At 37.9% G+C, this 27325-nt stretch overlaps 1 protein-coding gene across 1 annotated transcript in view; it reads left to right on the top strand.

Moving 5' to 3' along the window:
• Positions 1–27325, top strand: part of pacrg (PARK2 co-regulated) — a gene marked incomplete at its 5' end in the record, with an annotated part of 113271 nt that overhangs the window by 64951 nt on the left and 20995 nt on the right. Inside the window, 2 exons of the mRNA XM_081348084.1 lie at positions 674–845; positions 3397–3546. Of these exons, the coding sequence (XP_081204210.1) occupies positions 674–845; positions 3397–3546 (322 nt within the window). The remainder of the gene's footprint in view (positions 1–673; positions 846–3396; positions 3547–27325) is intronic.

The raw sequence follows: 27325 nt of genomic DNA, 5'->3' as shown, positions 1-27325 counted from the left end.
TTTCACGATCGGATAGCTATAAGTGGCCAGGTGTAAACAGCCCCTATTATAATAGACAAATATATATATATATATATATATATATATATATATATATATATATATATATATATATATATATATATATATATATATATATATATATATATATATATATATATATTTTTTTTTTTTTTTTTAAGCTATTTTTACTAGAAAAAAAAGACAAAATAGTGATTTAAATTTTTGTTTCAGTGTGAACACAACATCATGACACCTACTTGACAGAGACTTGTGACAGAAAGAAGAAAAGAAAGAAAAAGACAGCAGTGTGTGTGACTTTATGTCCAATACTCAAGGACAGGAAACAGTCCTGATCTATTCACGTCTGTTTCCATGCTCATAACCCAAGGAGAACAGGTGCGAACGTGTGATCCAACAGGAAGTCACATGTTTGAGTGTTCTAAAGCCCCTGAACAGCTGTCCCCCCAGTCTTCCCTCCAGAGTGTGTGTCGGCATGCTTGGGGGCACTAAAACGGGGGCTGGTCTTTATGTGGCTTGAAGCCTGTGAGTATGTGTTGAGGCTAATATAAGGACAGACGCAAAGAGGGGTTATTTAAAAACACACAAACCCTTTGGCCTTCCATAGCTTAGAATAACACTGACCCTGCATGTGTGTTTGTGTTTTAAACAGGTGGAGATTGAAAAACTGGACTACCATCACTACCTCCCCCTGTTCTTTGATGGTCTGTGCGAGACAGTTCACCCCTATGAGTTCTTCGCTCGACAGGGCATCCATGACATGCTGGAGCACGGTGGCAGTAAGGTCCTGCCTGTTATTCCACAGCTCATCATACCCATCAAGAGTGAGTGGCATTAAGATGACACCTACTCCCTGTCTAGTACTAATTCCTGTCCTAAGTAACTCTTCTTTTTGTTGTTAGTCACAAAATCATTCAGTGGAGGTCAATCTGTCCCTGGTACATAGTATGCACTTCATCTGCATAAGAAACCAAACAGCTTGGAAGAAGAATATAAGAAGCATTCCGAAGCGAGAAAATGATAATAATTAATATATGTAATTAATATATACACACTAAATAAATCTGGTTTATGGAATGGTGGTAAGAAGCAAACCTTGAAATGCTGAAAATGTTTATCATAGCTGGAGTCTGGCCTAAGTCATGTGAAGGAAACGACAATTTAAAGGAGAAAACAGTATGATGAGAGCAATATTTGCCATTAATGCTTTATTGTTAGCCAAGGGTTGTTGTGAAGCTGTTACTATTATGGAATAAAACTTACTGTCATTTTTTTTTACTTACTGTAAAAGAAACACATAAATGTTTTTGCAACAAAGCAAAAAGACCCCTTTTAAGTTAATGTAATTCCGAATTTGAAAACATTTGTCATTTTGTATGTTTTTTTTTTTAATGGTTTATTTTTGCTTGTCTTCCTGTTCATAAAAATGGTATTACTTAATAAATTATATTATATAATGCATTTTAAGAGCACAACTGGCCCTATTGTCAGCACAACAAAAATAAGACAAAATAACACAGAACACTATCAAAATACACTTTTCTTTGCAATAGACTGTGAAAACTTCTGATAAACTAGAAGGTCATGGATAGAAAAAAAGAATGAATTAAGCTAATTTTCAAAACAAAAACTGATCGTACACATACAGCAAAGGTCACTCTGAAGAGAGTGAAAACCAGAAGGTCGATGTTCTGCACTGGCCCGATCAAAGCCCAGAATCAAAAAATAAATGAACTCTTATAGGATGATTAAATAAAACAGTTCTCCTCCTGCTTGATTGAAGTTTAAACTAGATTAGATAGATGGATAGATAGATGGATAGATAGATAAATGAGAACAGTTTCCCCCCTCTCTCACAGGAATATCTGCAGATATGTTTGTATCAGGAGTTAAACTAATGTAATTACTGAAGAGTCTAAATGTCATGATCCTGTGGTATTTAGAGTAGGAAAAGGTATATGAGGTCATTCATTTTTAGAGCCTAATATGAAGAAGGAATTAATGGTTCCTTTATTTAGAGAGATTTAGAAACAGATCTTCACTCCTCCAGACGCGTCACACATCATGCATTATTGAACACTCCTTCGGTGCAAATGTCACACCGCTGGAAAACAGTTTGCCGTGTTTGTTTGGTAATTAGAATTTCATCGTGTGCTGTTCAGATATAGGAGAGCAGGAAGTAAATGAAAATGATTGTTAAAGTACAGCACACAGCTGCCACTCAAAATAAATGTCTTTATTCTGTGAAACACATAAGTCGGGGGGGGGGTTATGTTCCACAGAATGAAGAAAGTCATACAGGCTTGGCTTGAAATGACATGAGGGTGTGTAAATAAATTCATTTTTGGGCGAAGTGTCCCCTTTAAAGGTGGTATCAGTGATTTCAGGCCCAAAAATATTTTTATCACATTCATCTAATCTTTCCTAACGATCCGCTAGCTGCCCGCCCCATAAGCATGCCGTCAAAAAACCACGTCTCTGTAGGCAGCCTAGGCTCTGAGATCTGCACACAAAAACAAATGGTTTAGCCAAACAATCAAAACCAAAACAAATAGTGTTCCAACAACAAACATTTACATTGTCATGTGCAGTGTCGTGTTTGAAATAAAATGAAACGTGATGTAATGGTTTGTCTTACTGATGACAAAACCGAAGATGTTGCTCCCTGAAGCTTTTTCAGGATTACAGTGAATGGCTTAGATCAAAACAATAACAAAAGCTGCATTCTCTACGTGCTTTCTTCCATATCTGATAATCCAATGCATAGCTTACCTGATAAATGCCAAAACAAAGGAAAGAAAAGCAAAGCAAGTTTGACTGCAGCACTATAGTATAACTACTCAAATGGTCTGTAACAGACAAAGCAATAGTGAGACATGGTGAAAACATTGTTACTCACACTTGTGTGTTGTCACATTACTGTCAGATCCAATATAGTCAAAACTGCATCAACTTTTATTTTCAGTCCCTCTGAAAGGCCTGTGTCAAATGTGTCTTGTTTAAAACGAATCCGCGGTAAAATGAAGCGAACAACCTAACAGTGTCTTACTGACACGATCTGACTGGAACTTCATCCACGCTTTCTTATTATGTTAGGAATATTAATGAGAATAATCTCTTCTATGTCAAAAGTTTCGATTTGCAAATTAAGGATTTTTTAAAGAATTGAATGGACACCTTCCATTTAGAACCCGTGAAGAAAGCATTTTTCAGGTTTTGGACATAGTCTGAGAGCAAAAAAGTGCAAATATAACACCCTAGTAAGGGTTGTAACAAATGGCAAAAGTTTCCACACATTGTCAAAATATTCATGACCTCAAATTGTGTTTGGACTTTTCTCTTTCTGTCTCTACATCTGTCTGTGTTTGTCTACAGATGCCCTCAACACGAGGTGCAGGCAGGTCATCTGCACCACGCTGAAGGTTCTGCAGCACCTGGTTGTTTCAGCAGAGATGGTGGGTGAGGCGCTGGTCCCGTACTACAGACAGATCCTCCCCATCCTGAACATCTTCAAGAACATGAACAGTAAGAAACTCAAACACATCTACAACAACTTTGGGTTGTTATAAAACGTTATATAAAATACACCATTCTAAAGTTTGGGGTCTGTACGATTTCTTTTTTTTTTTTAAGAAATTAATACTTTTATTCTGCAAGAATACATTGATTTCGATATGTATAATGTTCCAAAAGATTTTTCTATTTTAAATAAATGCTGTTTCGATATTTCTATTAATTAGATAACCCTGATAAAAAAAAGAAGTCAAATATCACAAATATTCCATAAAAATATTATGCAGTTGTGCCATTATGTGACACTGAAGACTGGAGTAATGACTGCAGAAAATGTAGCTTTGCCATCACATGAATTAAATACATTTTAATATATATTAAAATAAAAAAATGTTATTTTAAAATGTAATAATATTTCCAAATATTATTTTCTGTATTTTTGTTAAAATAAACCCCAGCTTTGATGACTTATATACATAAAAAAATAAAAATTACAGACCCCGATCTATTGTACGAAAATAATTTATTTTCACATGATGTCACAACAGAGCTTTCTGATGTACAGTAAATGTTTCTGAAATACATAACTAAGATAATTCCAACACTACATGGATGCACCATGAGTGTGGTATAGATTTCAGCTGTGCGGTTACAGGTATGTGTATTGCCAGTTTTGAATATGGCTCATTCAATCTGATGTCGAAACTGTCGAAACTTATAGTATGTTTTTTAAGACTACATTCTTTACTTTTTCTGCTGCTTTGGTTTTACACATTTAACCGTTTTTTGTATCTCTGATCTGGCCACATAGAAAAACACTGGCAATTAACATTGATTTTACATTGATCCCTGCGGCCCTTGTCTTGCTAGAGATCAGTGCTTGTCTTTTAGGATCCAAGCCTTCAGCTCTGATCTTTAAAGCTGTTCTCAGATCAGCAGGCATCGGCACTGCTCTGAGTCACTCTTATTGAACATTCTACATCATTACTGAATGCTTATGCCGACTTTTTACATGCCGATGCCAATACAAGTCTACTGGTGCCTGTATTTCCATTGATTGTGTCGTTTTATTTGTCTCTCTTTGTCATCTGATGTCTGCCATCCTTTCAAATATGGTTCTGCGGACTGACATGACCGTTCTGTATTCATTGTGTCCTGGTGTCGGACAGTTCACGGTTCTTTTCACCGCCTTTGTCAGGCAGACTATAGGCCTGCCAGACATCTTCAGACGTGAGGACAAGCATTGTGGATCAATCACCTCATCACAGGCTTAACCAGCCGAAATGCTGCCACCTCACTCCTCTGATCAATATCCAATTTGAATCTTTTGTCTTCTTAATTCCGTTACATTATCTGCTAATGTTTTGTTTGAGCAAAAGAAGGAGCACTGGAGGAACAGAGAAAGCTCCTCTCATTAGCTTCAGGCTCCATGCTAATCTCCTCAGTGAATTACCGATAGGTAAAGACTCTTAAGTGTTTAATGCCTGGTTTACAGGCTCAGGTCAGGACCGGTTAGATCCAAATATCAGCTTCAGAAATCATTGTGCATCTTGTCAACTTGAGAAATGAGCAGCTGCTATTTTAGTCTTCATAGTTAAAGCGTAGTTAAAGGGGTGGTTCACCAAAAATTCTGTCATTATTTACTTACCCTCAAGTTGTTCCAAACCTGTTGGAATTTCTTTCTTCAAAAAGAAGATATTTTGAAGAACATGGGTAACCAAACAGTTCATGGACCCTATTGCCTTCCATAGCATGGAAAAAAATACTATGGAAGTCCATCAACTGTTTGGTTTCCGACATTCTTCAAAATAACGTATTTTGTGTTCAGCCAGAGAGATAAATTCATAGATGTTTGGAACAACTTGAGGGTGAGTAAATGATGACTGAATTTTCATTTTTGGGTGACTAAACTATCCCTTTAAATAGCCTGATTGTGTGAGAGAGATATCTATTTGGAGAGCTGTAGTTAACTGATGTTGGGCTAAAAAGGATCTGACTTTTTCTTTTCCTGACTTTTTCTTATTCCTCTGGGGGCAGTCTGATGCTGATTGTGAATACCCTGAACCGGATCACTCTTAGAGTATGTCATGGGCCATGTGTGTGTGTGTGTGTGTGTGTTTATGCGTTGTGGCAGTGTGGCCAGAGGGAATTTGTGTCTACATAGTGGTCTTTTGTTCCCCAGGATGCAGCTGTTGGCGCTTGTGGTGTTGTGTGTCCGTGTGATTCGTCCTGCTTTCTGTGCTTTACAAATCTTTTTTTTTTCACAAGGTCACATTTGTCCACATTTGTTGCTGTTAAATAAATAGCCTAATATTCTGTTTAAAAGTTTGGGGGCAGTATGTTTTCTTCCTTTTCCAAATGCATTATTATTTGTATTCAGCAAGGATGCATTAAATTGATCAAAACTGACAGTAATGGCTTTTATATTACTCTTCTATTTTTAAAAGAAATTCTGTTCTTTTGAACTGTCTATTGATCAATGTATCATGAAAGAACATAATAAATGTTTCTTTAAGGAGCTATGTGCAAGAATTTTCATCTATTAGGCTAATTGCTTTTTGTATTGCCAATGTGTGACCAGCTTGTAATGAAACTTAAAAAACTAGACATTCCCCGACTTCCTGGGTTTGTCTATAAAAGCCTGTAGACTGATTTTTATGTGAAGGACTCGGGATGTTTGTTGCCGGGAAAATAACAAAACAGTGTATTTTTAATGATGTCATCTGCTGACATGATGCCGGTGAATTGCAGAGCTGGTGCAAACACTTTTCTCATTCATAGATGCTTTTTTCCAAAGTGTCTTACTGTAAATTTAAAGTATACATTTGATCAGTTTGTGTTCCCTGTGAATCAAACCAAATGATCTTGGCATTCTGAGCTAGGCTATATAAACTTTAACATTTTTGAGTAGACTATTCCTTTAAATATAAAATTAGTGGTAAATGTGTTCTAGACAGAACTCTTTAACCCTGGAGTAGTCATAAATGAACTGCTTCAGTGTGCAGTTTCCCCAATGTTATTTCAGTCTGTTTAAATCATTAAGAGTAAGGAGGTTTAACCTCTCATAATTCAATCAATATGTAGCACTGCTTTTCCCCACTTTCTATGGCTTTTGTGGTCTCTTGAGCTTCAGATAAACTTTTTCCTGATTGTAGCCATGCTGCATTTTCGCTTGTGTGTGCACTTGTGTGAGTGTGTTTGTGTGCTCCTGTACTTGAAACTACTGAATATGCTGGAACTGTAAATGCATGCGAATCACAGATGCAGTTTACACGCTTCTCTTGTTTTCCGGCTGGGATGAGTCCTGTTGTTAATCAAACACGGTGACGTCTCATACGAGGAACAGATCTGCTCCATCATGCAGTAGATTACACACACATGTGGCAGTAACTTCATTTCCTGCCTGCTTGCCTCTGTCCAGTACACACTCCTTGAGGAGAACACACTCCCTGCTTAGCAGGACGCTTTCTGACAAATGTGTGTGAACAAATGTCCTGCTAATGATGCTTAACGACCCCGAGCTGTTCTGCCGTTAGCCCCTGCTTCACTCCTGTGCTCTGCGTGCGTGTGTGAGTCTTTTTATTGGCCTGCATTATCTTTGTGCTGTTAGTGTGCTTTCCACATTAATCTGCGCCCGACCTGCTGTGATACACTCTGTTTGGTTCTTTGAATCTTACTGATGGGAACGCAGACAACTCTAAGCGCTGACACACCCACACAGAAACAAATATACCCTAGGCAGATGAAGGAATTTGTAAAGCATTTTATTTGAAACAAAAAAAAGTGTCCGTGGAATGCTAGTTCTGCAGGGTCAGGTGGTATTGTCGTGGAGATCTGGCTATGTTGTTCCTTGTGTGTCCATGGCAGAGGTGCTATTGCTTATCACGTTGCCAGTTGTGCTTTGTACCTCCACTAGCATCTCCTCCTATTGTGCGATTGGCTCTGGAGGGCAACAATGAATGACACACAGCAACGTGGCTTTATAAGGCTACGTTCACACTGTTTAAATGTCCCATTAACACAGCAACTTACAGTAGCGTCTTGAATACTGTCTGTATCAACGTGCAATGGGGCCCATATTCTAACCATAGCAACAATGACCAAAGTAATATCAAAGATGGCAACGTCCATAAAACTGAAAAGCGTTTATATCTGGGTGGAGGGAGCATTTGAATCATGCCGTTCGCACGTAAAACACAAAACTGATGGGAGCACCTCTTGTGGAGAACAGGGACTGTATCAAAAACCTTCAGATGACACACAACTCATATCTCCGTAAGTTATCAAAACCACACATGGAAACCCCTCAGAATGTGGTTGTAAATTTCTGGGTGTGAGTTCGGTTATAGAATGTGTTATCACTCTTGTAAATATCCGTACTGTGTGTGAACTGTGAACGCAACCATATTAAGGACTGACCATATATCACATATTCATTCAGTAAGTGATAAGCAGGTCCAGACAGAATTTTCTTGCAAGCTAATAGTGTATTCAAATTAGCCAAAATATTTAATAAACAAACACAAAAGGGACAATGGAAGTGTAGAATGGGATGTGTATGGATAATGTACAGGAGTGTCGCTTAAACTGCCATGGCTTAGGAATGAAATGTACATGGTTAAACTAGGGGTTTAGGAAAAAGAAGCGTGAAGTCCGCACACTGAAAATAGCTGCTCCAAACTAATTTTATTGATAGCGCAACGTTTCGACCATCAGTGCCCGGTTGCATAAAGCACCTTAAGTGTAATTTTCCCTTAAGTTCGCCCTTATGTTTCCCTTAAACCTAAGGGTGTTGCAGAAAAAAACCCTTAAGTGTTACTTAAGGGTTTCTTTAAGTGAAACGTCATAAACACTTAGAATTTCCCTTAAATGCTGTTTTTTCACTTAAATAATCCCTTAAAAAGCGTTAAGTGTTGCATAAAACCCCTTAACGGTCATTTCCCTAAGTATAACTTAAGGTTTGGAAATCGTAACCTTAAGAGTAACGCGGACAAAAATAAGACGACATGGCTGAATTTATGGAACCAGCTGAAGATCATTATGTGCCAAGAAGAATTTTTAGGGATAGGGAGAACCCTTTGGACCATTTTAGCGATGAAAAATTGTTGCAAGAATACCGATTTGATCGACGCGCAATATTTGCGCAATACATTGCTAACAAACTAGAGAGCGACCTTGACCATGTCACACATCGCAACCACTCTTTACCTGCGGTGTTACTAATGCTTAGCACTGCGGGTTTTTTTTTTTTTTTTTGCAACTGGGAGTTTTCAGTAGTGGGATATGTTTTACATGTGCATAAATCGGCTACCATTCAATAAATGTAGGCTACAATTAGTGTGTATCGGATTTTCAGGTGATATTCTCAATTCATTCAGTTAACGACGCTCTGAGGTAAAGTGTTCAGACTGCAGACTTATAGCAACGATTATATTTAATTGTACAGTACAGTCATAACATAACGTACAGACATTATCTTAATTCCATAATGTCCTTAAACATAACAATATTGCTGGCCATAAACTGAGAAAGTGCGCGTCCGGTGTGTGATACAGTTGTCCTAGACACGACGCGCGTTTTAGTGTTTTGCGTATCTATGGCAACAACAGACTTTTATAACGTGAATCCAGGATCGCTGTCGTGAAACACTTAAATGTTTCCCTTACCTAAGAGAACCGTTTAAGAGATTATATGCAACACCCTTAAGTTATTCTCTTAGGTAAGGGGAAATCGCCCCTTAAGTATCACACTTAAGGGAAAAACTTAAGGTGCTTTATGCAACCGGGCACTGGTCTTCATCAGGCACAATACTCATGTGGAATAAACACCAACACTTTTATAGAAAAAGGTGAACATGTTAATTAGACACATACTCAAAAAATGTGACAAACAATTAAAAAATAAAGGGTTTTTAATGCCACAGACTCAAAAATCCACTTGTGATAAAAGCTATATATTTGAAAGCATTAAAAGACATTTATACTTTTAAAAATATTCAAAATATTTGTGAAATTATATCTGGAAAATATTTACATTCTATTACACTGACACTAAAACTATGACTGTAAATTAAAAAATACAAATATTTGATTAATCTCACAATTTCTGACCAGTCTTAAGATTCTTAAGAACATGTATTGTGAATAAAAAATTTATTAAATTAGTGAAGGATTTTTTATTTTTTATTTAGGGCCTTTTTCCTGCTGTAGCTTCCCCCCTAACCACTCGCTTGTGTGTACAGTATGCATAAACTTATACACTAGAGAACATATGCTCATATTAATACAGTATCTTTGTGCTAGTCCATGTTTTTGAGAGATTTCTTAATAAATTCTGGTTTACCACTGCTGATACGAGACCCTCTTCTCCTGTAAAACTATATTCATAAGAACATGCTGACACAATGCAACGCAATATAAGTTTCATACCCTGCTCCCTATAGGCTTGTCATTTTCCTGTCGATGTCACACGCCTTCCTCTCATGGGGGATTTGAGCCAATCTGGCCTCCTGCAGGACTCTTAAAGCAGTGATGAATTCATCACCTCAGCCACTGCTGCCCCCAGAGAGAAGAGAACAGCTCTGTGAAGCCCACCATTGTACAAACAGCTCTCTCTGTGCCCCCCTGTCCTGCCTCAACATCCTTAATATGTACTTAATGACACTGCTTTCACACAGACAGACAATTTTTTATTGTATTATACACTCCCCGGCCAAAAAAGTTTGGATGTTTGCATTTAAATAGGCAAATGCCTTTATTGCCATTTTTGCAGTGATTATTATGTTTCTAGCATGTTATATGTTTGGCAACAGTTCTTCTAAGCCTAATTGAGGGAGTGTGTAGCTTTTTATTTCTTAAAGCTACAGTCCGTTGTTTTTCCTCTTTGTCGCCATCTCTGTTCGAAATCTGCAATTGCAGTGATTCGTATCAACTTTACGTGAGTTGTGCCTCGGCACAGCACTGCGCGGATGAATTCAACGTTTTAAGGAGAATGTGCGGCTGTCAGTCACCGCGCCAGTGTGGATACTGTCATTTGGAATCACAGATTTTACTTTTTGGAAGTATGACCATAAGAATTTTCACTGGAAAAGTAACATCCACTTTTGTTCTGACCAACTAAATCACGCTGATTAAATCAAACGATCGCTTATCATATCAAACCGTGCAAATTATACTTTGTTTTCAAATTGTTAATGTTAACAACATCAGTATCGCGTGACTACATTTAATGCCCTTCTGATATTTGACCTTCCTTTGCATTTTACAACGGGTGAATCTCCAGTTGTCTCTGGTGATTGTCGTTTGAACCTTTCTGGATCCGCCATCAAATTGATAAGTTTAATTATATCAACTGCTGTGAGAAAAGGCTATAAATCTCCACCTCCAACATCCTCACACGCAATATAGCCTACTATTCTTTATGTGTACAGATGTGACGTAATTATTACAAGTAGGGATGGGCATGATTAATCGACGATCGATAATCGATCGTTAAGAATTTCGTCGATCACGTTTATTTGTTATCGATTAATCTAATGCAGGTTGCGTTGCGTAGTGTGAGTCTTGAAGCAATGGAATTGATTTTAGCGCGGAGGTACCTGTGCATCCCGGCAACGTCAGTCCCCTCAGAGCGGGTGTTTTCAGCGGCTGACTGGCTGTCACCAGGTTGCGGTCGCATCTGATCCCAGATCATGTCAACATGCTTATCTTTCTCAACAGAAATCAGTGGACTGGTGCAGAAGTTCTATGGGAACTTCATGCGTTTTCTCAGATCGGATAGCTATCTGATTTATCAAAACGATTCCATTTACACCCGGTCATATAAATGTGTTTTTGCAAAACGGATATAAATCCGATCTTGAATTCCCGCGCTACATATTTAAATTGTTGCACGTCCGAAAGCAACTGATATGAGCTGCATTTTATTGATCATCAGCGAAAATTTCTAAATCAAAGACTGCAACAATATTGCGGCAACAGCCCTGGTAAGATCATTTCGGTTCTTTACTTTTAATGAAGATGATTGTGTTTTGATGAATGACTTTCACTTTGATTTGCGATAGTTTGCACGTTGGCTTGAATAGATGCTCATCTGTGGTGATGCGTGTTCCAGTAACGCCGTCATATCTGGCTATAACATGACATATAGCCTAGGCCTATAAAACGCTCTCACATGTTTATTTCTTAGCATTTTTGGGATAAGTCAAATTTACATAATAGTTTCAACAACCAGATGCATTTACTCTTGTCCAGTTTCGTCTGGAATGCGTCTCAGATCTCCTCCTGAAGTGGTTTGAGCGATCGGGTTTAAATCCGCCTCGAATGCGTTTCGGAGGGCATTTACATTTGGTCTTTTCACGATCGGATAGTTATCCGATCACAGAAAACGGATGAAGTGGCCATGGGTCTCTGTTTAAGAACGCCGGCTCGCTGTTCCGCTGTTTTAGAGCACCGCAGGGCATCTTCAAGTATAACGTTACCGAACGTGCAGTTTCAATGCCACAAGTTGATCTTCTTGTAATAAAGATCTCATCGAGGACAAACAAACTGTATTTTTGTATTTTCATTGCATTTTTAATTTATAAAAAGTTGAAGAAATAATGAATTTCAATATAAAAATATTAATGATTAATCGATAGTCGATCGTTATAATTCTCCCGACGATCGACTAAGAAAATTTAATCGAATGCCCATCCCTAATTACAAGCTTACCGTTTTGAAACGAGCTAAGGCAAGCAGATCGTTTTGAACACTGGCTGGTTATGTACTTGCTCAAAAAATTATTTTGGATCATTTTTAACCCAAAAAAGTTACTGAATGCAGCTTTAAGCAACTTTTAAGAAAATAGATAATTTGCCTATTTAAATCCAAACAGCAAGTTTTTTGGATGGGCAGTATATATATATGTATAGAAGCATACGGTGTGGATTTGCCTGCAGGCTTCCGCAATGTTTATCATCAGCAGGTTGGAGGCTCCAAATCAGTCAAATTTGAGACGGGCCCCTTGGGTTTCCTGCCGAGCAGCGGCTCCAATTTAAAGGTCAACTGATAACGGCCCAGGCTCATGAATACCCTAAGACATTCTCCCACCTGTCTCTCTCTCCATACGTCTGGCTATCACTCACATACACACGGATAACCTCATGCACCTGTATTTCTCTCTCTCCTCCAGACTATCCTTTTTGTGTCTGCATGGCCTCTCTGAAATTAACTATTTTCTTTTTTATTATTTCTCTCTCTTTTGTAAGACATTGTCCATGAAAGTTTTTGTAAAGAGTGTTTTTCAAAGGACAGCAAAGGCACAGTAGAGGTCACACAGTGATCATAGTTTTTGGCATGTAACTAATAGCCTAAATGTTTTTCAATTAGGGATATACTGTACATGTTATATATAAATGTATCGTATCATATTGGATACATATTGACTGGAATTGTATATTTTATTGTTCATGCATATTTTCTCTGTGTTTTACATTTAGATTACCTTTTCTGTCATCTAAAGTTCGCTTCCAGTTATAACACTAATATTTTAATAAAACTGTCAAATGTGATCTTTACCATATTTCACACAATTTTTCACACAATTTAATGTTGTAATGATTTTAATATCGGCACATCATTAAATTAATTGTGCTAATGCCTAGTGCTAACTGCTCTCTCTTAAGGCCCTTTCACACTGGACGCGATTTTGACGCACGAATAATTCGCGCCATGGGTTTATTTTTTGATCAGCTGTTGTTTAATGAGTGCTTAATGAGTGCACCGAACGCGAATGTGCTGTGGCGAGAAAACGACTTTTATTTTTTTTGCTTCGATGTCGATTTTTTTTACTTTTGCGGCGACAGAATAGGCTTCAGCCAATCATATACTACAAGGACAACGATTTGAAAGACAATGTGTGGCATAGCATTGCCAACCAACTCGGTTATCTTGACTGTGAGTATGTTGTGTTTTAGTCGTTGTATAGTCATGTGCTGTGTAGGCTAGCAGGCCAAACTACATTTGGGATAGAAAGCTAACACTATTATTATTTAGGGCTAACACAGCCCTAAATGTAGTGAGACTATTTAGGGCTGCTTTTAGTATACTATACATTCTTTGTGTGATATCTACAGTTTCTAGTTGAATGATTTTTAACTTACTTCGTGTGTTACATGTAATGTGTAGTTACATTACAAAACGCACTGTGTTTAGTTGAAGACGCAAAAAAAAAACTGCGCACATAAGCATACTCCCCTTCAGACTTTCTGTTCTGTAAGATTGGGTGCACCCAAAACCTTCTTTTCTTTCTTTTAAATAAAATGAAAAGCTCGTCTTCACTGGATGCTATGACTATGATGATGATGAAGTGTTCATGTTTTCTCAGCTGTCGGCGCGATTCGCGCGAAAGTTTTGGAATGTTGAAGCTCTCTGAACGTCACAGACGTCGCAAATTTGCGTCGCGGCTGATGTGAATGGTTTTGATGCGAACTATTCGCACACGAACTATTCGCTTTTTCGTTTCGCCTTTTCGTTACGCATCCGGTGTGAAAGGGCCTTAAGTCAGCGTTGCTAGCATAATACATAGTCCTAAGTTAAATCCATTCTAGTTGATATTATTCTACAATTATTCTTGAGTGCGACTTCAGGGCTCTCAGTTGTCCAATGTTCTGACAGGCATTATGTCTGGATCTGGACAATTAGTTACAGGACTGAGTGTGTGCATTAAACATTCTATGTAATAGACTTTTAAACACAGACTTAAATTCTGCGATCTTTGAAATGACAGATGGCCTAATTCACTTTCTCTCGCTCTCTCTATTGATCGCTCCAGTCTTTATGACTTGTGATCTGTCTGTGTATTAATCAGTAGAAACAGTGATCTGCCATCAACTGATGTGCTTTAACCCTAATGTTTGTAGCAGCTCTTTTTTGAGGCTCCTCTTTAGCTGGGCTTCCTTATTCAGTAGACCAACACTGCTCCTTATGCCTTTATCTGATCTTCTCACAGGTAAATCAAAAAGCCTCTCTTTTTTTTCCATTTTACTCACACCTCTTCTTTTGTGCTCCATCTAAGCTGCGCATATGCATGACCACGTACTTCTGATGTAGCTCCCATTTAGACTCAAATATATGTGGGGAAATAGCTAGTGCTTTCATGAATTAGAGTGAAATAAATGGGCAGTATTTTAACTGGAGTCTATTCGCATGTCCATTGATTTTTAGTACGGATCTAAGGCTGTGAGAAATGTTGTGTGGAAACAGGGCTGATACATTTGCAATATAAAGACCACATACTAGTACAAAGACTTAAAGTTCATAATGGCACATATGGAGGCCTACAGAGGCCATGCACTACTATTATTTAAAGTCTTGTCTATCTTTATAATCTTGGGATTTTCTTCTTTTTTTTCTTTTTGAGAGAAAGAGAGAGGGAGAAAGAACCTTAGGAAAATAACAATTTATGGCCTCTGGATAACATTATTTATTAAAAACAACTTTTTATTGTGATGTAATTTAATCATATGTATTTTATAAATGTATAATCATTAGTGTGAAACGGTACATGTATTCGTCCCGAACGGTACGGTGCGGACGTCACGGTTCGGTGCATGCAGTCACACAACGAATACAGTCGATCCACACTCCAATCCAGAAGGGGGCGCACACGGTAATGCAACACTGTTTGCTACCAGTAAAAAGCACAGAAGAAAAGAGATGAAAAAAAGAATCATCTCCTGACTGACGTTACTACTTTCTACTCAAGGACCTTGACAGAAATGTAGTGGAGTAAAAAGTACAATATTTGTCTTTCAAATGTAGTGAAGTTAAAGTAAAAAGTTCGCTGAGCACGCACAGACACCTGACCAGACCTGCCTTCATATGAATACGATATAAAATAACTGTGAAATTTAATTTATTTATACTCCTGGCTTTAGGGTCACATGATCCTTTAGAAATCATTCTAATATGATTAATATGCTGATGAAATATTTCATTTTATAAACCCCATATGAAGCATCAAATGTCATTGTCACATGATTTACTTGCGTGAGTATTTCCTTCCTGTCTGGTGCAGTAGTTAATGTGTAGTGTTTAGGGGTGTAGAGCAAATCCCTATAGTGTCTTTACTAAAGACTTATGTTAAGTCTCATGATGCAGCATATGCATGAGCACACTAGAGAATTAAGCACACAAACACACACAACCAGACAGAAACACATGTACTTCATGATAGACGACTGCTGTTCTTGCTGTTTAGCTAGTGAACTCATCGGTCACCACTGACAACTCCATCTGCGCCTATGCTATCATATGTACACAATCACACAAACCACACACACACATGCTGTGTCTCCTATGACAAAGCTCTTAAATCTGTGCGGCTACCATCCAGACTTCATTTCCACTCTACAGCACCTGTGTGTATCCTTAATTCAGTGTTAGCCCTCCAGTCGAATGCTTCCTTATTCACTACCACCTGAGACCCAGACACACACACCCCTGACACCAGGCAGCTGAAGATGGTTCTATTTCAATGCAAATAGCATCTCATCCACAGGGTTGAGGTCTGTAGATTAGATTTGTGAGTTTTCCGTCTAGCTGTACTCTGCAGCAGGGACTCTTTTAATCGGCTGGATTGACTTCTTAATGCCGTGGTTTCTGTTTCTGAGTTGAGCAGAGTTTGGTTTAATAGACTACCGATCTCTCGCCACTCCTCTGAATGCAAGACCCTCGCTGAGAGCTGAGCTTGACTCTGTAATAGTGACTGGAGAAGATAGGCCCTGTTCACACCTATTAAAATCCCATAGCAAATGGACAGCTGAGACAGATCACTGTTTAAATCTGGTGTATTTAGTACTGTGCAAAAGTCTTGGGCATATTTGATGCTTCAAAAAAGCATTTAAGATGCTTATGCATATCTTTTGCATTTATGTGCCAGTAGGAACTGTACGTTTCCAAATATTCCTAGCAAAAATTTTAATAATACACTGAGACTACATACAGTGTACATCACTATGTTATAGTATATTGATGATCTGTATATCACATTTCACAATACATATCTCTATGTTTTTTTTTCTATACTTTGTCTGGCATATCGGATTTTTTTTTTTTTTCAGTGAGCTCATTGCAGTGCATTCTAGGATTCCCCCATGAAGGATTTCCCCCCAATTTATTTATTTACTTGTCAGTACTGAATACATAGTTGATATTTCTCTCACTTGGTCTAGAATAAAGAATAATATAGATTTTTTTTTTAGTGTGTTTGTTGTAGTGCATGCAGGGCAATCCCTACGTGAAGGATATTTGCAGCGCTGCAATAATTTGGTCAAAATTCGGTATCTGAGGCTGCAAAATTAAGCTGTCGCTGATTTAGAACAGCCTTGATATCAGGAATGCCTGAAAATGCTGCCTTTGTAGGCAGTACAGGTTTTGGAACAGAGGAGATTATACCAGAGCAGTTTAATGTTATAAAGCACTGCTTCACTCCAGTGTTTTTGTTCTCATCTTGTATCCTCAATCACACAGATTACAGCCAATTAATCTCTCACCTTTGTGCCACTCCCACAGGATTCTGACCTAAATACATCAAGATGAGTTTTTAATCTGAGTGTGTATGGTAAGGATAGTGTTCAGAAGACTGAGTCTCAGAGTGTGCTTTGATGACCAGGCCTCTGGTGGAGCCGTGAAAGATCTCGTTTAAAATCAGCATGGTTCCTTCATCTGTCACACAGCAGTGTGGTTTGAATCAAGAGTTCTGACTCGCTTGGCATAAAAGCAGAAAAATTAGGCAAATTTGGCTTGTGGTTGAGTATTAATCTTCCTTCATACAGTATGGGAAGTAGAGAGATCTGCCATGTCTATATCTCTGTTACTAAACTTAAAGGGATAGTTCACCCAAAAATGAAAATTAGCCCATGATTTACTAACCCTCAAGTCATCCTAGGTGTATATGACATTCTTCATTCAGACGAATACAGTCGGAGTTATATTAATAAACATCCTGACGCTTCCGAGCTTTATAATGGCAGTGGATTGCAACCATCAGTTTGAAGCTCAAAAAAGTGCATCCATCCATCGTAAAAAAAAACTCCACACGGCTCCAGAGGGTTAATAAAGGCCTTCTGAAGCGAAGCAACGAGTTTGTGTGTGAAAAATATTCATATTTAACACGTTTCAAAGTAAAATTCTAGCTTCTGGCCAAACGGCCATACGCAGTTTACTTGCGCCTAATGCACAATTTATGACGTCGGAAGTAGCGTAGTGCGTCATGGCGTAGTGTAAATATTAGCAGTACGTGACAAGTTGCGTAACTTTTATGTACTTTTTTTATATAACACCGATTGTATTCGTCTGAAAGAAGAATGTCATATACACCGATGACTTGAGGGTGAGTGAAACTAATTTTCATTTTTGGGTGAACTATCCCTTTAAGCCTTGTTTACACATTGCAGTTTTTTGTTTTGTGTGGAGTTTTTATTTTGCTTTTATTTTTTTTTCATTTTATTTTGTTTGTACTTTGGCAATAGAAATGCACTAATTTTGTCACAAAACACTACATTAGAAACTGAATAGAGAATAGAGAAAATAAGAATGAAGGATTTTAAGGAAAAATGCAGAAGAAAAAATGTTTCTGGTAATGTTCTGTTTAAGACTGGAGCCATATTTGAACAAAAACAGTACAAACATGACTCAAACGAGTACCATTGCCCACCCATCCTGTGTTTCACTTTCATTTCCTGTTTTCCCTGAGAAAGAGAGAGAGGGTGAAAGAGAGACTGGGCAAAGAATAATAACATGATAGAAACAAGCATTTCCTCGGAATGTGTGTCTGGCTTGGTGAGAGCTGACCGGAGCTCAATGCCCCGAGGCCCACAGCTGGCCCCTGACCCACAAATGAAGAATTAGCAGAACGGCCTGGCAATTACAAACCAAAATCCATGGGCTGTGAATGCCAGAGAACATTCCTGCACTGGGAACGCCTCCCCAAAGCTCTTCAATTTGATCCAGACATAAAACATTCTCACATGCATGCAAGAGTAACCCTTGAGAGTAAAGAAAAAAAGAGAAAGCAGGTTGAAGGGCAAATAAAATACTCTCGCCCCCTTTCCTCATTCTAAACCAGCCAGTTTTGACGGAGAACCTCAAGATGGAGGACCTCCCTGCTGAAAAGACCAATATGGAAAGGTCAGGGGTGGTTATTTCATGATCACATAAATAAACTGGAGATGAGGACAGTATAGTTGAGGTTTCTCTTTGAGAAGCAATCCAGCTTGCATTTTTCTGCTATAACACCATAGAGAAAGAGAAAAGGAGAGAGAGAGAGAGAGAAAGATCAGTCGCTGTGATAATTGCATGGTTGAGGTGGACGGAGGTTAATGAATCTCTCCTTCATCACGCTGACCTTTCCAGTATCAACCCTCTGTTCTTTCATATTTTAATGACAACCTTTAAATAATTTATCTAACTTATTTCCCTTCATTAGCTGTCGCCTGTGACATTTTCCCACTCCGCCTCACATCTTTCAGGGAATATCGCCATTGATTTTTTTTTTTTTTCACTTGATATTTCTTCAATCATGATTCTATTAAAAATTAAGTTATCACACACACTATTTTTCTCTCTCTCTACAGTGCATGGTTGAGGTTTGAACATGCGGGAGATGTTTGTAATCAGAAACTAATGTGAGCTCATTAAATGTACCTGGATTGACAAATTATGAAAGAGAGAGGGAGAGCGTTTATCGTTAATGTACAGGCTCTTGTGCTGAAATAAGGTGTAGCGAACCATCTGGTGTGCAGTTATGATGCACTGTGAGACATTTATGACTTTACTGTAAATATTATCAGCAGGGAACTGATAATAATGCTGTTTATAGTAACAGTACCTTGGCAACTATTGTTCTGAATTCTTCTTGTCAACGTTTTTAATGTGTCAGCTAAAATGATCTAACAGCTGAACACTGTCACTGTTTTTTGTTTTTTCATGTTTACTAGGTAACATTAGGGATAGATTGAACATTACAAATGTGTTCAGGAATTTATTGCTATCTTTGAGTTTCCTGTATAATTATAATAACTGCATATTGTTTTTAGCAACATTTGATTTTGAAAATCAATATATTTTAAATAATTTTAAAATATACAATATTGTTCAAAAGAAGGATTATGTGACACTGAAGACTGGAGTAATGGATGCTTTGAAAATTCAGCTTCGCCATCACAGGAATAAATTTTTTTTTTAAATATATTAAAATAGAAAAACTGTTATTTTAAATTGTAATAATATTTCACAATATTACAGTTTTTGCTGTATTTTACTGATCAAATAAATTAGCATAAGAGACTTCTATAAACATTAAATTAAAATTATAAATATTAAAAATATAAATTTAACATTATGAATTTAAATTCATACAAATTTACTTTTGTGTGTGTGTGTGTATGTGTGTGTGTGTGTGTGTGTGTGTGTGTGTGTGTGTGTGTGTGTGTGTGTGTGTGTGTGTGTGTGTGTGTGTGTGTGTGTGTGTGTGTGTGTGTGTGTGTGTGTGTGTGTGTGTGTTGGGACCATTGAAACCATTGGCAGGGCAAGTAGAAATCTAAACTATCGGCCTGACCAGAAATCCTTACTGTTGAGTCCTGTTGGTAAAGTAAGGTTTGTTGTGCAAAACTAAAATGCTGTCTTGGCTGGTTGCCAGAGTGTTCATATGTGGTCGCTAATGTGTTTGAAGTGTTGAGTTTGCTATGAGGTTGCTAGGTGGTTGCTTACTGGTCCAGTTGGATTGGTCCAAAAAATGCTCACCCCCCAGTCACTCTGCTATTCTGATCTCAAGATATGACCTATGCCTCATTTTTAAAGCAAGTCTATGGGACTTTTATTGCCAAACGAAAATCAGACATCTAATGAACGTTTAAAAGTTAAAAAAGAACTTTAGAGATAAAGAAAATAGAGATTTTTTGTCTGGTAATACAAGAGAGAAAAAGATTAGACTTTTTTTAGGGGTGATATTGAGAAAATGAAATGCAGAACTACTCCTGATTCCAGATGTGGACATGAATGGATATTTGGTTAAACTCCTCTGGCTCACAATCTCAGTTTGACGGGAAACCCTTGTGGGGAGAGGAACAAAGGAGGGAGGGGGAACTCCTGCTGTCTCAGACACTCTAATGTCTCTTAGTAACCAGCCAAACTGCCGCACCCCCTCAGTGCTTTCTGGTGCGTGCTTCACCGACAACTTCCATCTGAGCTTTCCACTATTTTCATGATAAATGGATCAATTAGAAAGACGGTCCGTTCTGGCCGTCTTTCCTTTCGCTGGACATCTGTTGTAGTTTTGTTTTTTTCTGCACTTTCTGCACTCAAACTTCGGGATACTCCAGAAAATCTGCTTCTGGCAGGGAACGCAAGCACATATGTTTGTTTGCGTGCATGCCCAACTTTGCCCGCGCTCGCTGAGGGTGCCATCCGTGTCCGCGTGCCATCATGTATTGTGGTTGTCAGATGAGGGTTCAGATTCTTTTGACAGGTGTTAAGCACAGGAAGAACAAGGAAATTACAGAGAACGGGAGAGGGAGAGATTAATTAATCAACGCCATATGTGGCTGCTTGATAGTTGAGACAGCATCTGTACATTCACAAACAAAGTAACGTAATTAAACACACTGCCATTTATGAGGTACTGTACTGCTGTGTTTACAGGCTGATTTGATTTCGGTGAGTAATAGGGCTGAACCTCAGCTCTGATTAGAGTAAACAGATCTCATCTGATACGACACCAGCAGTTAATGGAGCTGAAATGAGAAAAATGCAATTCGATCAGTAGGGAAAGAATCCAAGTCCCACAATTTCATCCCAAGATGGTCATGGCTAACTTCCTGTTTTGCAAACTGTATTTTTGTGTGAAAGGTGCCCTGTATGTGTTTGCCTTGAGGAATGCTTGAGGTCTCTCTCTCTCTTTCTCTCTCTCTCTCTCTCTCTCTCTCTCTCTCTCTCTCTCTCTCTCTCTCTCTCTCTCTCTCTCTCTCTCTCTCTCTCTCTCTCTCTCTCTCTCTCTCTCAAAATTCAAATTCAAATGAGCTTTATTGGCATGACTTGTACAGTATTGCCAACGCATTGGCCATTACATAAATGGACATTACATACACAAATAATCAATAAATTCAATAAATCAATCAGTAAACAAATGTATGAATACATTTATATAAAAAAAAACACTTTGTACATTTGTACCAACATTCAGACAAGATAAGGATGATTCTGACTTTAGTTTTGTCCACTGGCTGACTCTCGTAGTTTGTGGCAGACTGTCACATATTTTGCTGCTGTTGTGATTGAGCTGGAGTTCTCTCCCAAAATATGATTTAATTTTTCTGAATTTGGTAATGCCATAAAATTTGGTTCTAGTTGTTGGAATCTAGTGAAATAGTCTGATCTAATGCTGTGATAGTGATCACAGTGTATCAGGAAGTGTTCTTCTGTCTCCACCTCTCCCTGAGAGCACAGTGAACCCAGTCTCTGCTCTCTCGGCTGCCATCTCTGCCTGTGCCGGCCTCTCTCTACAGCCAGACTGTGGTCACTCTGTGGTCTTTCTCATTTTATGCTCTTTCACACAGCTCAGGTATTCTGCTGGTGTGTAGTCTCTTTTCAGGTGTAAATAGAGTTCCATCTTCTTTTGTGATTTAGTTGCATCTTTCCAATAGGTAATGTAATTTTGTTTTTGTAATTTAATAATTTGGTTGGGCCAGAGAGTGCTGTGCTGGTCTGGCTGTAGTTTCAGCATCAGCTGTGAGAGTGCGCTCCGGTGCCGGTTCTGCTCCTGACACTGCAGGGCCTCAGCCTGGTATGAGCTCGGGTCACTGCGCTTCAGGTGCTGGTAGAATTTCACAGTTCTTTTTTGGATAGTGATCAGCAGGGGGTATTGTCCTAATTCAGCTCTGCACGAGTTGTTTGGTGTCGCTCTGTTTACTTTTAGGATGCTTTTACAAATTTGGGTATGCAGAGTTTCGATTTCCTCTTTTTCCCATTTTGAGAAATCTTGGGTTTTCAGAGGTCCCCATATCTCGCTGCCATACAGAGCAATGGGTTCAATTATTGCTTTTAGGATTTTTAGCCAGGTTTGAATTGGAATTTCATGTCGAATAGTGTTTTTAATCATGTAGAAGACTCTCATTGCTTTCGCTTTCAGTTCATTCACAGCCTGATTAAAGTTCCCTGTTGAACTCAGCTTTAGCCCCAGATATGTGTATTCGTGGGTGTGTTGGAGGACTTGGTTTCCTGCTCTGAAGACGTATTTATTTTCCCTACACCTGGATCTATTTTGAAAAATCATTATTTTTGTTTTAGCTAAGTTAATTTTGAGAGCCCACGTTAGACTGAATGTCTCTACGACGTCGATGAGCTGTTGCAGTCACTCTTTTGTTTCTGACAGAATGACTAGATCATCTGCAAAGAGGAGACATCTGATCTCTGAGTCCGTCAGGGTTGGGCCGGGGGCAGTGGAGCTATTTAAGTCTTTGGCTAATTCATTTATATAGATGTTAAATAGAGTGGGGCTCAATGGGCAACCTTGTCTGACTCCTTGATTTTGGTGGAAAAATTCTGTTCGACTATTCCCTATTTTTACAGCACATTTGTTGTTTTTATACATCAGTGTTTCCCCTAGGTTTACAGGTTTGGGGGGGGGGGGGGGGGGGGGTTGGTTGGTTTGTTTGGGGAAAATTGACACAGACACTATCTATCTATCTATCTATCTATCTATCTATCTATCTATCTATCTATCTATCTATCTATCTATCTATCTATCTATCTATATATCTATCTATCTCTATCTATCTATCTATCTATCTATCTATCTATCTATCTGTCACATAAATTGTCTGGGAGGGTAATGGTTTGTAAAAGTTAAAAAATGTTAACATAAGATATCTCTTTAAAAAAATAAATAAACATATTTAAATCTTTTTAAAATTGACTTTTGCAAATAACCTTTGTTAAATTTATAGAAGTATTTGTTAATATTAATGGACCAGAGCTTAAATAGTTTTATTTTTTAACTACCAACTAAAAAAAGATTTATAAATACTAACAAATATATTGGTCATTCATTGTTCGTTAATGTTAGTTAATACATATATATGACAAACAAATTTCAAAAGGGCTTTTTTATGAGAAGTTTTTATTTCTATGATGCATTTATTGGAGAGAATAATCCTGTCAGACGCACCACTGCTGTGAACGCGCGTTCACGTAAACACAATTTAAACAATGTATTATTCAATGCATTACTTCTATATAATTATATATTAAATTGTTCAAGCAAGTGGTAAAATATTTAACCATGTACTTATATTAAAATCTTTTGTATTTAAATTTTAATACAATAAATCTTGCATGTCACAAAGAACTTGTTTTTCCACCTCCACGAATGAGACGAGTGTTGTTCATTATGTCGCCTTGTTGAGGTAAATTGTAGTTTTCCTTGCTTTAACTCAGTCTTAAAGTGAAAAAAGTAGTAATTAATTAAATAAATTTATGGTGAGATTACTACATTTTATTTAATTAATCGCACTTATCGTGAAATTACTACATTTTCAGGTCAATCGGTGTTCATTTTGATCACGAAACATGCGCTGTCACTTTAATTCAGCGTTTGCAGCACAGCAGAAATAGACTCGGTGCGGAAACGATCTCTGCACTGCTGTATACACACCGCAACTGGAACGGATCGATCATCGACGGACTGCATCCGCGTGCAGTGTACGGGAAAAAAATACTCACCGCAAACGAAATATATGTGAACCGGGCGTTAGACTTGGAGCAGGAGAGCTACTCCGGCTGCTACTCGCAGTAGAGCGAGTGTTGCCATCTTCAGTTCAGCGACATATTTCCCGCCGCGCGCTCTCTATGGGGCGCCGTTTGTAAAGCGACTCACGCTGAAAATAACAGCAACATTTTGTCACATTTAGCTTCAAACAATGTTTAAAAAACTGGTACGAATTTTTGACGTCACTTTTTACCACATTTACAACAATATTTGTCAACTTAGAGATATTTTAAATAGTTAAATCTAAATATTAAATGTTACACCTAAATGTTAAATGTTAAATCTAAATGCTAAATATAAGTCTAAATGTTAAATCTAAATCTAAATGTTAAATCTAAATGCTAAATATAAATATAAATCTAAATGTTAAATATAAATATTAAATCTAAATCTAAATGTTAAATCTAAATGTTAAATGTTAAATCTAAATCTAAATGTTAAATCTAAATGTTAAATCTAAATGTTAAATCTAAATCTAAATTTTAAATCTAAATGTTAAATCTAAATCTAAATGTTGAATTTAAATCTAAATGTTAAATCTAAATCTAAATGTTGAATCTAAATGTTTCGGGTGAAACTAAATATTTAACTAATATGCAAATTCAAAATGCCGGTAACAGGAAGTGCCAAAATAAAAGCTCGAGGTGGTCAGTGTGTGTTTATAGCATGGTTTATAGTGTCAAATAACGAATAAAAAACCATCTCATCCGAGGAAATGGACTCTTGGACATGGATTATGGTGATAATAACTACCTAAAATAATAAACACGTTTGGAGAAACTTTATTTGAAGAGTAGGCTAGTGTCACTTTTATGAAAAGTGCGGGACTTATGACCTGTAGCCATAATAGCCAGCCACTAGGGGGCTCACTTTGACTGAATGTCATGTTATTACTCTCATCACGAAACTCTACAGTTTCTCCAAACGTGTGTATTATTTTAGGTAGTTATTATCATTATATTATAGTTATTATTATGAGATGGTTTTTATTCGTTATTTGACACTATAAACCATGCTATAAACACACACTGACCACCTCAAGCTTTTATTTTGGCACTTCCGCTTACCGGCATTTTGAATTTGCATATTAGTTAAATATTTAGTTTCACCCGAAACATTTAGATTCAACATTTAGATTTAGATTTAGATTTAACATTTAGATTTATATTTAACATTTAGATTTAGATTTAATATTTATATTTAACATTTAGATTTATATTTAACATTTAACATTTAGATTTAGATTTAATATTTAGATTTAACATTTAGATTTAGATTTAGATTTAACATTTAGATTTAGATTTAGCATTTAGATTTAATATTTAACATTTAGGTGTAACATTTAATATTTAGATTTAACTATTTAAAATATCTCTAAGTTGATAAATATTATTGTAAATGTGGTAAAAAGTGACGTCAAAAATTCATACCAGTTTTTTAAACATTGTTTGAAGCTAAATGTGACAAAATGTTGCTGTTATTTTCAGCGTGAGTCGCTTTACAAACGGCGCCCCATAGCTCTCTGTCCGCTAGTGCTCAACTGTATGTGACGCAAGTGTTTGTTTGTGTGTGAGTGTGCGCACGTGCGCACTCATTGGGATAATTGTAAACGCGCAAACACAGACAGAAAAGACATGCCATCGTGGAAATAAGATAAATAACATATTACTTAAGGGCCATGTAGTTTTTTTTTTATATAAAATAACAAATTGTAATCTGGCGCTATAAAGAAAATCAAATCAAATTTACTTGACCTCCAAGGGGGGGCGGGGGGAGCCGTTAGGAGGGCGGGGCGCCCCCCTTATATAATGGTAGGGGAAACACTGTACATGGTGTTTATCAGATCAAATGTTTTCCCTCCAATCCCATTTTCCAGTAGTTTTAGGAAGAGTCCTTCGTGCCAGGTCGAATTGAAAGCCTTCTCAAAGTCAATAAAGCAAGCGAAGACTTTGGATTTATTCTGGTAAACATGTTTATCAATGATGGTGTGGAGGGTGTAGATGTGGTCAGATGTTCTGTGTTTGGGCAGAAAACCAATCTGACTTTTGTCCAGAATTTTGTGGGTTTTGAGAAAGTTCTGCAATCTTATATTAATAATCGAACAGAATATTTTCCCCAGGTTGCTATTGACACATATACCTCTGTAATTGTTTGGCTCATATTTGTGTCACATGCTTGTCCTGTCCTGTGCTGCACATGGGTGTTTTTGTTATTTTGGGCCATGTGCTCATGTCATTGTCTGGTCCCTCCCCCTTGTTATCTGATTATTGTTTGAGTTCTTTCACCTGTTCCCCCTTGATTAGTTTCCCTTTATTAGTTCCCTCTTGTTTGCAGTCTGTGTCGATCGTTGTCTATGTTTTCCCCCTGTGTTATGTTCCTGATTTTTTGCCTTGTTTTCCCCCACGGGGAGTTTTTGTTTGTAGTTTGATTTTTGTTAATTATTTAATAAATTTCCTTACCTGCACTTGTATCCTCGCTTCACTTTTGACTTTCCGTGACAGAACGATCGACCAACATGAGGATTCAGCAGAAGGACTCCCGCCAACCACCGATTGCCCCTGTTTCCTGCCCTCACTATGAGCGAATCATGAGATTCAGTAATTTGGCTTCTCTCCGACAACAGGGGACCAAAATGAAGGATTTCGCCCTGAAATTCAGTGCGGCAGCGGAAGGGCTCGGCCTTGGGGATGCAGCACTTAAGGACCTATTTAATTATGCCCTTGATGAGCCCAGAAGTTACTGGACAATGATAGGTCTGGAATGTCTGACTTTTGAGAGATTCTTAAATTACATAGAGCGTCAAGGGAATCCACCAGCTGGGGAAGTTGCAGATCCCCCAGAGGTAGCCGTAGAATCTGCGACGGAGACGGTAACTCCCACACCACGCTCTCGGAAGCGGAGGAGGAGGAAGCACATGAGTTCCATCCAGCCAGAGACTGTTCACGTCACGTCTGCTGATCCAGAGACTGTTCACGTCACGTCTGCC

The sequence above is a fragment of the Scardinius erythrophthalmus genome (assembly GCF_964197995.2).
Source record: "Scardinius erythrophthalmus genome assembly, chromosome: 19".
Taxonomy (NCBI): domain Eukaryota; kingdom Metazoa; phylum Chordata; class Actinopteri; order Cypriniformes; family Leuciscidae; genus Scardinius; species Scardinius erythrophthalmus.
The sequence above is the reverse complement of the archived record's forward strand: the minus strand, read 5'-3'. Positions and strand labels throughout refer to the sequence as shown.